This window comes from Lodderomyces elongisporus, chromosome 5 (genome assembly GCF_030384665.1).
Source record: "Lodderomyces elongisporus chromosome 5, complete sequence".
NCBI lineage: Eukaryota > Fungi > Ascomycota > Pichiomycetes > Serinales > Debaryomycetaceae > Lodderomyces > Lodderomyces elongisporus.
The window spans coordinates 219,789-234,469 of record NC_083677.1 but is presented as its reverse complement, the minus strand read 5'-3'; the positions used below and the strand labels follow the sequence as shown (position 1 = coordinate 234,469).

General features: G+C 37.3%; 7 protein-coding genes across 7 annotated transcripts; 2 read left to right on the top strand and 5 right to left on the bottom strand. All coding sequences in view use genetic code 12, as the record gives it.

Annotated features, from left to right (window-relative positions):
- Positions 1-271: 271 nt before the first annotated feature.
- Positions 272-1,432, bottom strand: PVL30_003966 (uncharacterized protein; the record flags this gene model as incomplete). Its single annotated transcript, XM_001524218.2, has 1 exon — positions 272-1,432. One exon carries the CDS (start codon positions 1,430-1,432, stop codon positions 272-274), a length of 1,161 nt encoding a protein of 386 aa, XP_001524268.2.
- Positions 1,433-1,731: 299 nt separating this feature from the next.
- Positions 1,732-2,952, bottom strand: PVL30_003965 (uncharacterized protein; the record flags this gene model as incomplete). The annotated part of the gene is made up of 1 exon (XM_001524217.2): positions 1,732-2,952. One exon carries the CDS (start codon positions 2,950-2,952, stop codon positions 1,732-1,734), a length of 1,221 nt encoding a protein of 406 aa, XP_001524267.2.
- Positions 2,953-3,406: 454 nt separating this feature from the next.
- On the top strand, positions 3,407-4,786 carry NMT1 (glycylpeptide N-tetradecanoyltransferase; the record flags this gene model as incomplete). The annotated part of the gene is made up of 1 exon (XM_001524216.2): positions 3,407-4,786. One exon carries the CDS (start codon positions 3,407-3,409, stop codon positions 4,784-4,786), a length of 1,380 nt encoding a protein of 459 aa, XP_001524266.2.
- Positions 4,787-5,251: 465 nt separating this feature from the next.
- PWP1 (rRNA-processing protein) lies at positions 5,252-6,922 on the top strand (the record flags this gene model as incomplete). The annotated part of the gene is made up of 1 exon (XM_001524215.2): positions 5,252-6,922. The coding sequence occupies one exon, from the start codon at positions 5,252-5,254 to the stop codon at positions 6,920-6,922; it is 1,671 nt and encodes a 556-aa protein (XP_001524265.2).
- A 186-nt stretch (positions 6,923-7,108) lies between these two features.
- On the bottom strand, positions 7,109-7,768 carry PVL30_003962 (uncharacterized protein; the record flags this gene model as incomplete). The annotated part of the gene is made up of 1 exon (XM_001524214.1): positions 7,109-7,768. One exon carries the CDS (start codon positions 7,766-7,768, stop codon positions 7,109-7,111), a length of 660 nt encoding a protein of 219 aa, XP_001524264.1.
- Positions 7,769-8,125: 357 nt separating this feature from the next.
- PVL30_003961 (uncharacterized protein) lies at positions 8,126-12,052 on the bottom strand (the record flags this gene model as incomplete). The annotated part of the gene is made up of 1 exon (XM_001524213.2): positions 8,126-12,052. The coding sequence occupies one exon, from the start codon at positions 12,050-12,052 to the stop codon at positions 8,126-8,128; it is 3,927 nt and encodes a 1,308-aa protein (XP_001524263.2).
- Positions 12,053-12,550: 498 nt separating this feature from the next.
- On the bottom strand, positions 12,551-13,906 carry BEM1 (bud emergence protein 1; the record flags this gene model as incomplete). Its single annotated transcript, XM_001524212.1, has 1 exon — positions 12,551-13,906. The coding sequence occupies one exon, from the start codon at positions 13,904-13,906 to the stop codon at positions 12,551-12,553; it is 1,356 nt and encodes a 451-aa protein (XP_001524262.2).
- Between the last annotated feature and the right edge of the window lie 775 nt (positions 13,907-14,681).

Here is a 14,681-nt window from a genome sequence, read left to right as displayed (position 1 = left end):
TCTTTTAAAAAAAAAAAAAAAAAAAAAAAAAAAAAAAAAAAGAAGAAGAAGAAAAAGAATTGGATTTTGCGATCTGTGGACTTCTTCGCAGGTCGTGTGAATCACACGCGAAAGTTGTGGTAAGTTTTAAGTTTTGAGACAGTTGGGATTATAGGTTACGGTATGGATTTCTTAAAATAAAGAAGTTCAGTTTTTTAATAACGTTTCTATATGTATATAAATAAATATTTATATAGATGAGATTCTAACAATTTTTAGGACCCTCGATTTGCTACGTTTGATAGCTTCTCACTCTCAGGAATTTAAATGGTTTCTCATTACGAATCGAATACTCTGATATTTCACCAGACCGATCATCATTTTCAATCTCCTTGCGCTGTGCATAGTATTGATTCCAGGTTAATTTAGCGTGCTTATTGATTCCGAGAGATTTGACAGTGAAGTAATATTGAAATATTAAATAATCAACTGATCCTTGGTCAATCCTGATATGAATTTCGCCGTCGGAGTTTATTGTCCATTTCCCTCTATATATTCTGTGGCTTTCTTTATTGTGTTTTTCGTCGTGTGGTATCAGTGGATTATCAATTTGTAAATGTGCAACAACTTGATCTGGAGGAAGAACTGTCAATACTTTTAATACTGTGCCATCAGGATAAAAGCGTAGATATCTATAGTAAGTGATAGTTCGCACAGGGTTTGTCCATGACAAAGATGACTCGCCTCGTGCACCTTCACTGTAGTAGTTTATTACACTGATGTAGCAACCTTGAAATTTCACAAAAGGTCGTTTGCTTAACATCTGTTTCCAGCCAGTATACTGCGAAACCATCTGCAACTGATCGTCCGGTATAGCCGGTTCAAATCGGCCCTCATTCTCCTCATATCTTTGCTTTGGATAAACAAGTTGACACAAGAGTCTCCATATAGAACTGCTTCCAAATCCAATGTAGGCAAACTTCTTGCAAGTAATTGACATTTTGAACCACGATTCGGGAAGAGTAATCACCAAGACCTCCAAAATATAGAGCCAGATATCCTTTGGAAGATGGACCAAAGGTGATGGTTGTGCAACTGTCATATTTTCTTCATCTTCGTGGGTACTCATGTGCAAACCATCCACTTCGAGATTAGCAAAGCTCTTTATTAAAAAGTCAACATTTATCTTTGCAACTTCCTTTTCATCGACTCGTGTTCCCACATTCTTGCCCCTCTCCTGTGTAAGCTTCTTCATTGCTGAAGGTACTTTCAAGTTTCGATATAGAGTATCAACCCGGTCATTTATCCGAAACGCCTTTCTGTAGTTCTCAACGGCATCCGACATTAGACCTTGTGCCTCCTTCTCTATCGCTCGCTCAAAATACTTTATAGCTTCATGATCCAAGTTTGACTCGGCATGATTCAGCGGTAACGAAGTTGCTGCAGTGCTCATCGTAACTTGTTGGTTAGTATGTTAAATAGTCGTTTCAGTAGTGCTCTGAGGCACATTTAAACTACCTAGCTATGGTTATTTACTATGCCAATATATGTGGCTTTTCAAAAGCTTAGTAAGTAAATAGGTTTTGTGTAATTATCATCACCATCCACCATCATCACCACGATAATCTTTGTCACTACATTTTATAAATTAATATCTTTTTCTTTGATTTCTCTATATTTTGCCAACACATTCAAAAGCAGGAAATTGATAGATTACAGTCTTCTTTTCTATATACAAATTTGGCTTTTATTTTACTTTAAAAGGCTATCTACAAAGTTTAAATCATCTTCAAACGGTTGTTTCGAGGCATTTAAATCTTGCTTATCTGTAGAGAGATGGAGATTTCCAAAATTGTGCAGTAAAGTCGTTTGCTTTCTCTCGTGCTCTTGCTCTTGGTTTTTACTTCCCTTGTTTTTACCAGATTCCATCTCTATTTCACTATCAACATTACCATCTTTTGATGGAATTGGTAATCCTAAGAGATTAAACAAGTCATCCTCAAGTGTATTTGGAGCATCGTCTCCCTTCTCAAGCTTTTCTTGCAACCTCTGTAGTTGAGACAAATCACTCGAGTTGAAATTATTCAATTCCAAAACTTTCTTCTTAGCATTCCCTTCTTGTGCTCCAAATTTCCTTTTTATTTCTTTATAAAAATTATCCAGTTCCATAAGAGCGCGTCTCCTCTTTTCCTCTTCTTTTTCCTCTTCGGTGAGCAGGCGAATTGACTGCTTCTGTTTATCAATACTTTGACCAATTTCGTATTCGTCAATACCGCGCAGTGTAAGCTCATTGAGTAAGTTTTTGCTGTGGCTCAGCTTTTGCCTTTCTTCATACATTTTGTTATAATCATCTTTACCATAATTGTAACTTTCTAGTCCATACTCCTCCAAAAAGTTTTCCGAAAATTTATTCTTGAGTAATTTCTTGTTTTTATTGGGCTTTTTCTCAATACTGTTGATAAAATCTTGCAAATTAAAAGAAGGATTCTGGGGTAACGCAGGGTTGCTTTGACTTTGGTCTTGCCTTTGTCCTTGTCCAGGTTCTAATCCTTTCAGTATTTGACCGTCGCTTGCTTGTCCCAAATATATACCATCTATTTCTTCTCTTTTTCCTTCTTTATCATTGGCATCTAATTCGGGCGAAGCATTGGAGTTCTGTAAATCATTCAAAATCTGCTGTTTAATCTTTAATTTTTGTTCAATTGTAAGCAGTTCGCCCTTGTCAAGTTGTGGGTAAAAGTGGTTGATTAGCGCTTCGTCGACATCAGAGTCCCATTCTTCTTCTTCTTCTTCTTCTTCTTCTTCGTCGGAATCCTCTAAAGTAATTTTTCTTGCGTCACCATCCTTTCCTGCTTTCTTTCCAGACCATTTAGGAGTTACAACGGAGTCTTTCGGTCGTGACGTCTTCAAGCCATGTTTCTTCATATATTTGTATTTTGCCTGTTTGTCCCATTTGGAATTTTTTAGCACCATTGTTTGTTTAAAAGATACTTTAATTACGTGTCTGTGTGTGTGTGTTTGTTGTGTTGCGTTGAGTTGTTATAAAGAACAGTTGTGTTGTGCTTTGTTAAATCGTATATACTACGATATGGCCGGGCCCAGAATTGCTTAGCAAGGTCATAAGCAAAATTACGCGAGGCCCGAAAAAATCTACAATTGATAGAACCTCAACCCGAGTATAAACCCAAGTGCAAACCCGAACCTGCTTAATTTTTTTCTTATGTTTTGTGACCAAAAAATTGAAATCAAATACATTAGGGACAAAAAAGGACAAAAAACCAAAAAAGAAAAAAATCTCACAAAAAAAGAACAAAAATTAAAAAAAAAACAACATCCACAAGCCGTAGATCAGAACTGAAAAGAAAGTCAACCCTTTCTTTTTCTTTGCCTTTCTTTCTTTCTTTCTTAAATTTGATCTTTTGCAGGCATGTCCGATCCTAATAAAAAGTCCATTGAGGACCTTTTGAAGATGTTGGCTCTAGGCGAGAGCTTGACCCCTTCTCAAGAGAAACAAATGAAAGACTATAAATTTTGGAAAACTCAACCAGTCCCATCTTTGGACGAGACAATCACGAAGGAGGGTCCTATCGATGTCTTGAAAACTCCCGAAGACGTGCCAAGCGAGCCATTACCACTAATCAAGGAATTCGAGTGGTGCAATATTGATATCCAAAATAATGAGCAGTTGGATGAGTTGTACAAGCTATTATACGATAACTACGTTGAGGACACCGATGCAACTTTTAGATTCAAGTATAGCCATGAATTCTTCAAATGGGCATTGATGCCACCTAACTGGCAGCAGGATTGGCACACTGGTGTCAGAGTTAAGGAGACAGGCAAGTTGGTGGCTTTTATAGCTGCCACTCCGGTGACTATCAAGTTGAATAAGTCGGGCACTGTTATTGATTGTGTCGAGATCAATTTCTTGTGTATACACAAGAAGCTCAGAAACAAGAGACTTGCGCCAATAATGATCAAGGAGATTACCAGAAGAGTTAACAAGCAAAACATCTGGCAGGCTTTGTACACCGGTGGCTCAATCTTGCCCACTCCATTGGCCACGTGTCGATATCAACATAGGCCAATCAATTGGTCCAAGCTTCACGATGTGGGATTCAGTCATCTCCCAGCAAATCAGACCAAAGCTGGTATGTTGGCTCATTATGCCTTACCCAACAAGACAAATATCCAAGGGTTACGAGAGATGGAGGAGAAGGATGTTAAAGATGTGTTGAAATTGTTGACTGAGTACCAAGAAAGATTTGATATCGTACAGCTTTTTACTGAAGAAGAGTTCAAACATTGGTTATTGGGCAACGCCGATGCCAACGCCAACAACGCCAACAACGCCAAGACCAAGACCAACAGTTCCGGTGATAAATTAAACTCCAATGTGATCAAAACATATGTGGTGGAGAATTCCGAGGGAAAAATCACCGATTTCTTCTCATACTATTTATTACCATTCACAGTGTTGGAAAATACTCATCATGACGAGTTGGGGATTGCCTACTTATTTTACTATGCAACTGATGCCGAGGGAGATAGGTACAAGCCAAGACTTAATGAGCTCATCAATGATGCATTAATTACCTCAAAGCAATACAATGTTGATGTGTTTAACTGTTTAACGTCGCAAGATAACACGTACTTTTTGAAGAATTGTAAATTCGGAAGTGGGGATGGTTTTTTGAATTATTACTTGTTCAACTACAAGACATTTCCAATGAGTGGTGGTATTGATAAACAAACCAAGCTGGTCATTGATGATGAAACAAGTGGTGTAGGAGTAGTTTTGTTGTAAGAGGTAGCTTATTATACCAATGAGAAAAAAAGAAGATTAAAGTAATCGAATGGAATTGGATTCCCCGTATTGATATATTATTATCTATTGTTAATAGATGCAAACAAAAATATCCCAATATCACTATGTAGATATATATATATAAAATTTGTGAGCGTATATATATATATATATGTTTGTATGCATTTGTTAATTTTTTATTTCATTTAATTTATTTATATTTTTTTTTATAATTTGATTTTTTTTTTCTCTGCGCTTCCTGCAATTGTATTTCGATTCTATTTTGTTCCTCACTGAAACCCTCATCTCATCATCACTTCCAAAAGAAGAAAAGTTCCCATAAACTGAAGTTTTTACATATATACATATATACACATATACATATATATATATTTGGAAACTTTGGAGAATTCAAAAAGGAAAAAAAAAAAAAGAATACGACATTGTTTAGAATAATTTTAGAAAATGATATCGTCGTCTACATGGGTACCTAGAGGCTTTGCTTCTGAGTTTCCTGAAAAATATGAATTGGATGATGAAGAAATGGCCAGAATCAATGAGATGGCGAATCTCGAAATCTCCGACGCAAAGGAAGAAGTCGAAGAAGCACAAAAATCTTCATTAAAGGACCAATTGGAAATCGATGATGACTTGAAGGAGTACAATTTGGAAACTTATGACGATGAAACTGAAGATCTTGGAGCCGGTGAAAGTATTTCGATGTTTCCAGGATTGGCAAGTACCGATGCTAAAATGCACGAAACCGGTGAAGGTGAAGATGGGGAAACAGACGTTTATTTAAGTCTTCCAACGGAGATTGATGAGCAAGAAGAAAAAAAGGAGAACCAAATTTACCCTACAGATAACTTAGTGCTAGCCACTAGAACAGAAGATGACATCTCTTGGTTGGATATCTATATCTATGATGATGGTGCCGGTGCACCCGCAGGTGCAGAAGAAGAAGAGGAGGATAAGATGGATGCAGATGTTGCAAAGGGTTTAGTAAGAGATTCGGCATTATATGTTCACCATGACATCATGTTACCTGCATTTCCATTATGTGTTGAGTGGGTGAATTACAAGAAAGGTGGTGACGATGATAATGGATCCAACATTGGAAATTTTGCCGCAGTAGGAACCTTTGACCCACAGATTGAGTTGTGGGATTTAGACTATGTCGACAAAGCATTCCCGGATGTTATTTTGGGAGAGATGGAGACAAACAAGTCAAAGAAGAAGAAAAAGAAAAGCAAGTCAAAGGAACATGTTTTGACACATCACACAGATGCCGTTTTATCGCTAACCCACAATAAGATCCATAGATCGATCTTGGCATCGACATCTGCAGACACCACAGTTAAGCTTTGGGACCTTAATACCGCTACAGCCGCACGTTCCCTCGACAAAATCCACAATGGAAAAACCGTATCGTCTTCTCAGTGGCATCCTACAGAAGCTACCGTGTTATTGACAGGTGGTTATGACGGTATGGCAGCATTAACTGATGTGAGGATATCAGACGATGCGCAAATGTCGAAAACTTACTCTGTTAACGGTGAAGATGTTGAAAACGTTACTTGGAGTAGTAATCCGGAAATATTCTATGTTGGTACCGATAAAGGAAATGTCTATTGTTTCGATGCAAAGAATGATGGAAAACCTTTGTGGACATTGCATGCTCACGACGCAGGAATTTCATCACTTGACATAAACAAGTATGTGCCTGGGATGTTGGTGACGAGTGCAATGGGTGAAAAAACGGTGAAGCTTTGGAAGGCGCCAGAATCCTCTCAAGGCGGTCCATCCATGGTGTTGTCTAGAGATTTTGGATTGGGCAATGTGTTGACAACGTCGTACGCCCCCGATATTGAAGTTGCAGGCAATCTCGTTGTTGGAGGTGTTACCGGTGGATTGAAGATGTGGGATACCTTTTCAAATAGATCTGTCAAGAACGTGTTTAGAGAGGAATTGCACAGCTTGCAGAAGCGTGCAAGAGACGAGGCTAAAGCAGCGGGACGCGCTTCAAGAATTGCTAGAAAATACAAGAATGACGTCAATGATGTTATCCTTGAAGTCGACGGATCAAAAGATGACTCGGAGTCGGAAGATGAAGATGCAAATATTGCTGATAATTAGGATAAATAGGGGGAAAGGAAAATGAAAATAGAAAAAAAATCGTATCCCAAAAATAAAATATTCATATATTAAAAGACTTCTTGTTGTGGTTTATTCTTCTTTTTTTTTTGCTCTTTTTCCTTCTTTGAAAAAGATAAATCACTCTTTTATCCATCACTAACATTTCGTTTTTGTTAGAGAATCGCTCTACAACTTTGCTGTAAATACTTTAATTAATTCGTCTTCGCTTGTACCGCTAGAAATTGAATCATCAACAACTCCATCCACGGTAACTGTCGGAGTAACATGGATGCCTGTGTTTCTAACAATTCTTGTAAAGTATTTCACATCTGCAGTTGCTCCATTTCCTGCATTATCTGGCTCGCCTCCGGACTTGATCAAAAGCTCTTTTAAGAGATCATCTTTTCCCACTTTCAAATCTAAATCCTTGGCAACAACATCGTATATTTTCTCATAGATTTGGTTTCTTGTTAACTCGATGGTTGAATTGTCGTAGAATTGTTCTTTGTCTTGATAAACCACTTTGTTGAAATCCCAAAATAGCTTCTGGCTGTCGTCGATGTTTTTCTCTCTCAAAACTTTGGCATATGCCAAGCCAAACTCATTTAACAACGTAGAATTGGTGTGCCATGGCTGAACGACATTGATATAAACGAATTGAAATTTATCTGGGTGAGTTTTTTGCAACTCGGGAATTACCTTATTGTACAATTTGAGATATAATTTGGCACTGAATGGGCAATTGTAATCGAAAAAAAGATTCACTACATGAGGTGCGCTCTTGGCAGTGGATAATGCCTTAATTCCAAGCGAATAATGGGTTGTAGAATACTTGGGTGAGATCATGGTCAATTGATTTCAAACAGAACCTAACTTCCAAAAGATAGAATAAAAGCTAAAACTAAAACTATAAAAAAAAGGGGGGAAAAGACAAAGAAAAAGAAGATAAATTGTAGAAGTAGTAGAAACGGAGTTTGAACTGCAAAACTGACGTTGCTTGGTATTTTGCTCGGTTGATTTTTATTGCGGCGCAACAAATCTGGAAAAAAATAAAATAAAAATAAAAATAAAATAAAGATAAAGCAACAAAAAAAAAAATTACGTTAAATTCCGCACTTTGTTTGCTTATGGGTGCGCGCCACACTTTTTCATCATACTGATGTATAAAATAAGCTCAGGTTTAGGTCGATTTTGTATTACTTACTAATCAACATACGGAGTCTTTCTCTCTATACGTCTCTTCTTTCTACGTCGACTCTGATTTGCTCTGTTTTTCGCTTTTGAAGGTTTTTTCAACTTCTCGTCGTTACAAAAATCATTGGTTTCAATCGCAATTGCAGACGTAGTGTGATTCGCTTTGTCAAGATCTTCTTGTCCTTCTTCTTTTTGCTCAACTTTTCCTTCTTCTTTTTGCTCAACTTTTCCTTCTTCTTTTTTCTTCACTTCCGTCCTTTCATTAATTACCTTTTCTTTCGTATTTAAACCCTCATCAAGGAATGCCTTTCTCCTCTTAGTTTTTCCAGTGTCGAGCTCTATCTCTCCGTACCGCTGAGATACCGATGACATATCGAAGCGATGTGCAGACGTCTCCAGATACACAGAGTGATCTATGTGTCTTGTTTCACCTCTATCCAAAGACTGAAGAAACACTGTAGTTTGCGAAATGGTCTTTTCAACCTCAATGCAACTAGAAATATGTTGATCTTTTGCCCCTTCTGATGCGTACTTGTCAAAAGCTTCACCTTGATTATCACTACAGTTATTGGAAATTTTTATATCACCATTTCTATCAGATGATGTGGAAGCTCGATTTTCTACGCATTCAGTTGGTGCAATGCCAATAGCTTGATCTTTTGAATCAGTTTTAGTTGAAAACAATTTAGCAGTAAAATTATACTGTGAGTCTTCTGAAAAATCATCCTGTTTGTTAGCTCGGGTCTGCGCCTCCTGCGTACTAGTAGCAAAATCGCGTACAGATCCTTCTCGTTTTCCCTCTTCTAGTTGACCAAAAGATATAGAACTAGTACTTAAACGTTCATCCTGAGAGGCGACAGCATTGCCTTGATTGCTGTCAATATTATCAGCTCCATGTGCTGTTACAGTTTTTGGTATGCTATTAGGTTTGCTCTCCTCTGTAGGTAAAGTTTCACAATCATGCGTTGATTCATTTTGGCCAACCATGCGCTCGTTATTCAAGTTAGAGCTAGATAATTCTTTGCTCTTTTCAGTATTTTTAAAGTCTTCTTCTTCCTTTTCTTCATCTTTACCTTCACCTTCTTCTGTTTCTTCATCTTTCCCCTCTTTTCTCTTTTTTGTCTTTTCTACATCATCGCCATTTTCATCCACATCATCTACTCTCCATTTCGAAGGTGATTCAGGTACGAATAAAGAATCAAACTGTTTAAACTCTTTGGTATTTATAGATTCCACATTTTTTTCCTCGTATTCTTTTGAAGCATCCATATTTGACTCCAAATTGAAAACCACTCTCTTGTTTTTATCATTTTCCAAACTGGCCTCTAATAAATCAGTGGCAGTCTTTTCTGTCCCAATATTTGTTTCCTCGATATTTATAATCTGTCCTGTATTGACCGATTTGTTAAAATGACCATCCTCGTCCAATTTTTCCAAAAGTGCATCATTCTCATTGACTTGATAGTCGTGCTCTGGTTTGTGTTTGTTCTTGCAAGTCTTTTCATGGCTTCGGTGCAATGAATCTAATCCAGTCTCAGCCAAATCTATAAAAGTCGAAGAGTTTTTAAAATTTCCCTCATTGTCGTTAGGATCCCTTTTTTTATTATCGATGGCAGCTTGAGCCCTCGCCTCAGCTATTTCCTGTATTTCATCATCCTCACTATATTCATCACTTGTATTTGCCATCCATGAGACATTCCCTCTGCGTATGATTTTCTTGCGTTTTTTAACTTTCTGTTTCGCTTCTAACTCCTTAGCTCTTTCTGCAATCCTTTTTCTCCTCTTTTGAGCTGCTGTGAGTGGAAATTTAGTTATTTGACTTTGCTCAATTTCTGTACTACTATTATCCTTATTGACTAATTGTTGTTTATTTGTTGTCAAATCCTCGTGCTCTCTCGGTCTAAATTGGGCATTGATCAGTTTTGGTGAAGCTCTCACGAATGCCGAAAGTTTAGGAGATGATATTTGAAAATTGTCAACACTCAAGATCTTCTGCAGATCATCACCCAGAACCATCTCGGGAGACCTGGTTGGAAACAAGGAACTACTTTGTGGAGCACGTATCTTTTTCAACGTCTGTTTTTCAGGTGTCGTAATTGGTATCAAGGACTTGGATTTTTTTTCATGGCGATGCAAAGACTCATTCAGAGAATGCAAGTGCTGAGTCTCTGTTGGGAAAAAATTTAATGGTTTAGGAGTCCTGTGCGGCAGTTTGACATAAAACTCCCCAATTTTGTGAATGTGAGTGTTGGATTTAGGAGGGCTAGTTGGAAGCAGTCGCAAAGTAAAATCGTTATTATTGGTAGAGTTTTTCCCTTCAATTACTCTAATTATGGTGACTGGACTTGAGTTAATAGGTTCTGTGTTCAGGGTGGTAGACTCAAGGGGCTGGATAAAATGTTCTGGAGGACTGGTTACATTAAATTTCGAATCAAAAACTTTTGGTGTTTGTTTTGTTTGTTGTGTTGGCTGTCTTTGATTTGTCTGGTGTGTTTGACTGGTAGGCAGAGTTTGCAAAATATTCTTGCTATCCAATGGTGAATTAAAATGATTTTGTTGGTCATTGACGAAACTTGAAGACTGACCATTGTGATCTTTACGACCAAGTTGCTCTTGCTTTTGCTCTTTCTCTTGCTCTTCTTCTTGAGCCAAAAGTTGAGTTTGCACTTCAAGTCTCTGGTTTTTTCTTGGGCGTATTCGAAATTTTATCAAGTTGTTGTTTTCTTCTTGTGGACTTGCGCGTATTAAAAGTCGACTTTTTTTAGAATTTGGAGTTGACGTATTAGTGGTCTTGAAATCTGACAACTGCTTTTGAATCGGCTGTCTATCATTATGATTTGCATCCATAACCTTAGAGCGCAAGTTCATATAGTCCTGAAGATTTGAAACATTCCCTTCATCAGCAACTCTCTGTTTACGCCGAAGCGATATGGTACCAGCAGATGTGTTAACTTGTAGCTGTTTCTCCTTTCGCGTTTTCAAAGATGGTGATTCTTCAAAGCTAGTCTCGCCAACTTTGTTGCTAAACTTATCAGTTGCAGATTCAACAAAATTAACATGATTAGAATTTGTTGAAGATGGAGATTGGGACTTGCGTGGATGACCTAAATTGGGTGAAAAGGGGGATTTACTGGTGACTATATCCATTTTCGGTGAATAAATAGTTTGTGGCTCTAGAACCTCCTTTTCTTTTTCCATTCTTTTCTTCAACATCTGTGAGATCCTCCACTTTGCTGATTTTTTGGGTTTCTTGATTCTCGATGTTTCTAAATCTATTGATTTAATATTTTCATTAGGTCTAATATTCGAATCGTCTAAAGCTTCAGTTGCTTCTTCAAGAGACAGAGGGCAATTTTTCTTTTGCGGTGTTGGAGTTCCAATATCCCGTATTTTAGACTGTAATGGTCTCTCTGGTTTTACATTTGAAGCGTTCGAGTATTTAGAAAGTTGTGGAGAGAGTATAACTGAAGTTTCAACTTCCAGCTGATTGGCATTTCTGCTTCTCCAAGATAAACGTTCTTTGTATAAGCTTGGGGTGTCATGAATACTCTTGGACAATTGTTCATTTGAAGGTAAATATGTATTCTCTAACCATGCTTTTACTGTACCTGAATTATCAGCCACAATGGAATCTTGTGCATCAAAATATAACTCATCGTCGCCATTATTTTTCATTTGACCTATCCCTTCAGCGCCATTTAGTGATTTTATATTGCCAACCTGGTCATTCAAAGTATTATTAACTCCGTTTTCTTGTAGTTGACCTATGTTGTGTTCCTTTTGATCTGTTTGTTGTGGAGGTGCTATAAATTCAAGGAATCTATTAAAAATAGACCCCTTGGGCTCTTGCGTTTGTACATTTGCATCGATCCTATTGTCTATTTTCTTTTGTTTCTTTTTGTTGTTGCTCTTCCATCCTAGTCCAAGAAAACTCATTGGTTAGGACATTGACATCAGTTGGTTAGAATACTGGGAAGAAATGGTAATTACAAAGGAATAATCTACAAGAATTGATCTTGACTCACTCACTGACACATAGATATAAACATATGCATGCATTTGTACATACACGCGTACAGAAATACACGCATATATTTATTACCACGCTCACACACACTCACACTCTCTCTCTATCTCTCTTTGTTTTCTTTTCTGTCCAAGATTTTGTAGTAGCGAATTCTGAATCCTTTGTGATACTAATAGTAAAATTAAAATAAGAAAAAAATTAAGATAGAAAAAAAACAAAAAAAACGAAAAATTATGACACACTCCAGAAGGAGGATACTGTGCATATCCACGTTTGAAAACTTATAAAACTTTGAAAGAACATTTCATTGCGTGTTACTGTGAATCTACCTAAGAGACATTTTATGAGTATCAATTACTATTAGACAACAAATGTTATATTTGAAGTAGAGTATTCAGTACATGGGTCTATACAACTTTTATGATTATCTTACATTTATCTCCCAATATTTCATGGAACTTTGTGTCATCATCCACTTCAAACTCTTTGAGATTTGCGCCATGTAAATCATAATCGACCTCAGTAATATTGTTCTCTGTTTTAAACTCTTCGTAATCGTTTTTGAGGTACAAATGGATGGATTCGTGTGTTTTTGGTGTTTTAAAATTATGCTGCTGACTATCCTCCAATTCCAATCGATTGTATAATTTGATTTTCAAATCTTCCAACCGTAGTGTTTGGGGGAGTAGTAATGCAAAAATATCTTCTTCATAGTAAAACTTGACTTTGAATTTTTGTTGCTGTTGTTGTTGCTGTTGTTGCTGCTGCTGCTGTTGCTGTTGTTGCTGCTGTTGTTGATCATATTGCTGATATTGTAGTTGCTGTTTCTCGGTAGTTGGTGAGTCGAGCATATACTGTGATAATCTATCCTGGTGTGAATTCAGTATCTGGCTTATTGGCTTCCCTCTCCGGCTTTCTGTTTCCGTATCAAACCCATTATTGAGCACTTCAAACAAGTTTAATACTTCGTTGCATCTTGAAATATGTGTTGGTAAGGCAATAAGATTGGATAAATATGAGTCGAGCTTCGCCCGTCTCAACTTTGATATCGAGTCATTGACATTAATCAAAGGACCAGGAATGGAGGGGATTATCCTTTTCGAATGTTCCATCTTACCTGCTTCAAACGGAAACATCTCCAAAAGCCTAACTTGTAAATCATAAAAGTCTTGGTAATATCGGTACAACTCTCTTTCCTTGCCGTTGGACATCTTTGCAACAATTAAATACTGATATCGTCCTTCGATTAGTAGATATGATGTTACATTACATTTTTCAACCCAGATCGAGTTTTTCGAAGAGCGGTTTGAAGATGGAGGTGTCTTGCTATATTGACTCACACTGCTCTGTCTTCCGTAGCTTTGGCTGTATCCCAGTCCTTGACTATGTCCCTGACTTTGTCCCTGGCTATGTCCCTGGCTTTGTCCATGTCCATTTCCAATTTGTATACTTGATTCCTTATATCTCCTGGTTTGGTCCTTCCACTGCTCCACTGTAGGGATCTTAAATTCATCAATGATCTTCATCACCTGTTCTCGGTCATATGTGTCCACCGAGGCGTACTTTGCAGGATCCATCAAATCAATGATTCGCACATAGGACACAGGCACCAACCCTGGCCCTCCTAACCGATTGATTGGTTTAGCAATGAACCATTCGTAATCGTAATGAGCACAGATTGATAAGTTTTCACCAGGTGATACATCCAATTCGTCATCTCTCTCTGCTTTGAACTCGTACAACGTTACTGCAAACAATGGCATTGTGAATGAATGGTGGCTCTTATAGTATAGTAGTATCTCCTTCTCCCTCGCCTTGTTGTTCTTATATTCGTTCTCCTTATATTTCTTTTTTATATGTGAACTGATTTCAACCTTTGTAATACAAGTTCTACTACTCAAGGTGAAAACGTGCAAATGGGGTTAACTCAACGGCTTTCGTTGCCCTTTTGTTCTTGTTTTTTTTTTTGCCCTGTTGTACTAAAAGGAGAAAAAAAAAATAGAACTTGAAGATCTCGAGAGATCTCGTTCTCTCTCTCTCTCTCTCTCTCTCTCTCTCTCTCTTTCTCTCTCTTTCTTTCCTACAAACAGTGTGCGTGAGAATAAAGAGAAGAAACAAAAAAAAAAAAAAGAATTAAAAAAAAAAAAAATTAAGCCTCTTACGTCCTTATTTTTCCCCCTTCCGTTTCCGAACTCCATCCCTCTCTTTTATTTTTCACTTCAGCCACCACCAACCCCCCCCTTTCCACACAGAGAAACCTTCCATCAACAAACTTTGCTTACAAAAAGGAACGTATACCTGTATATATATAAATACATATATAAATATATATATGTGTGTAATTAGAAATTGAAGAAAGTGGAATTGCAATTACTTTAACTAGCGCACTATTTTTAGCATAGCTTCTAGTCTCTATATTTATTGTATTTTTTTTTAATTTTTTCCTTTTTGCACAAAGCGAGCGAACAATCAACTGCCGATGAAGGTGCCAGTAAATGGTGGGCCATTATTTCATGTGTTGATACAACAAGATGTAAT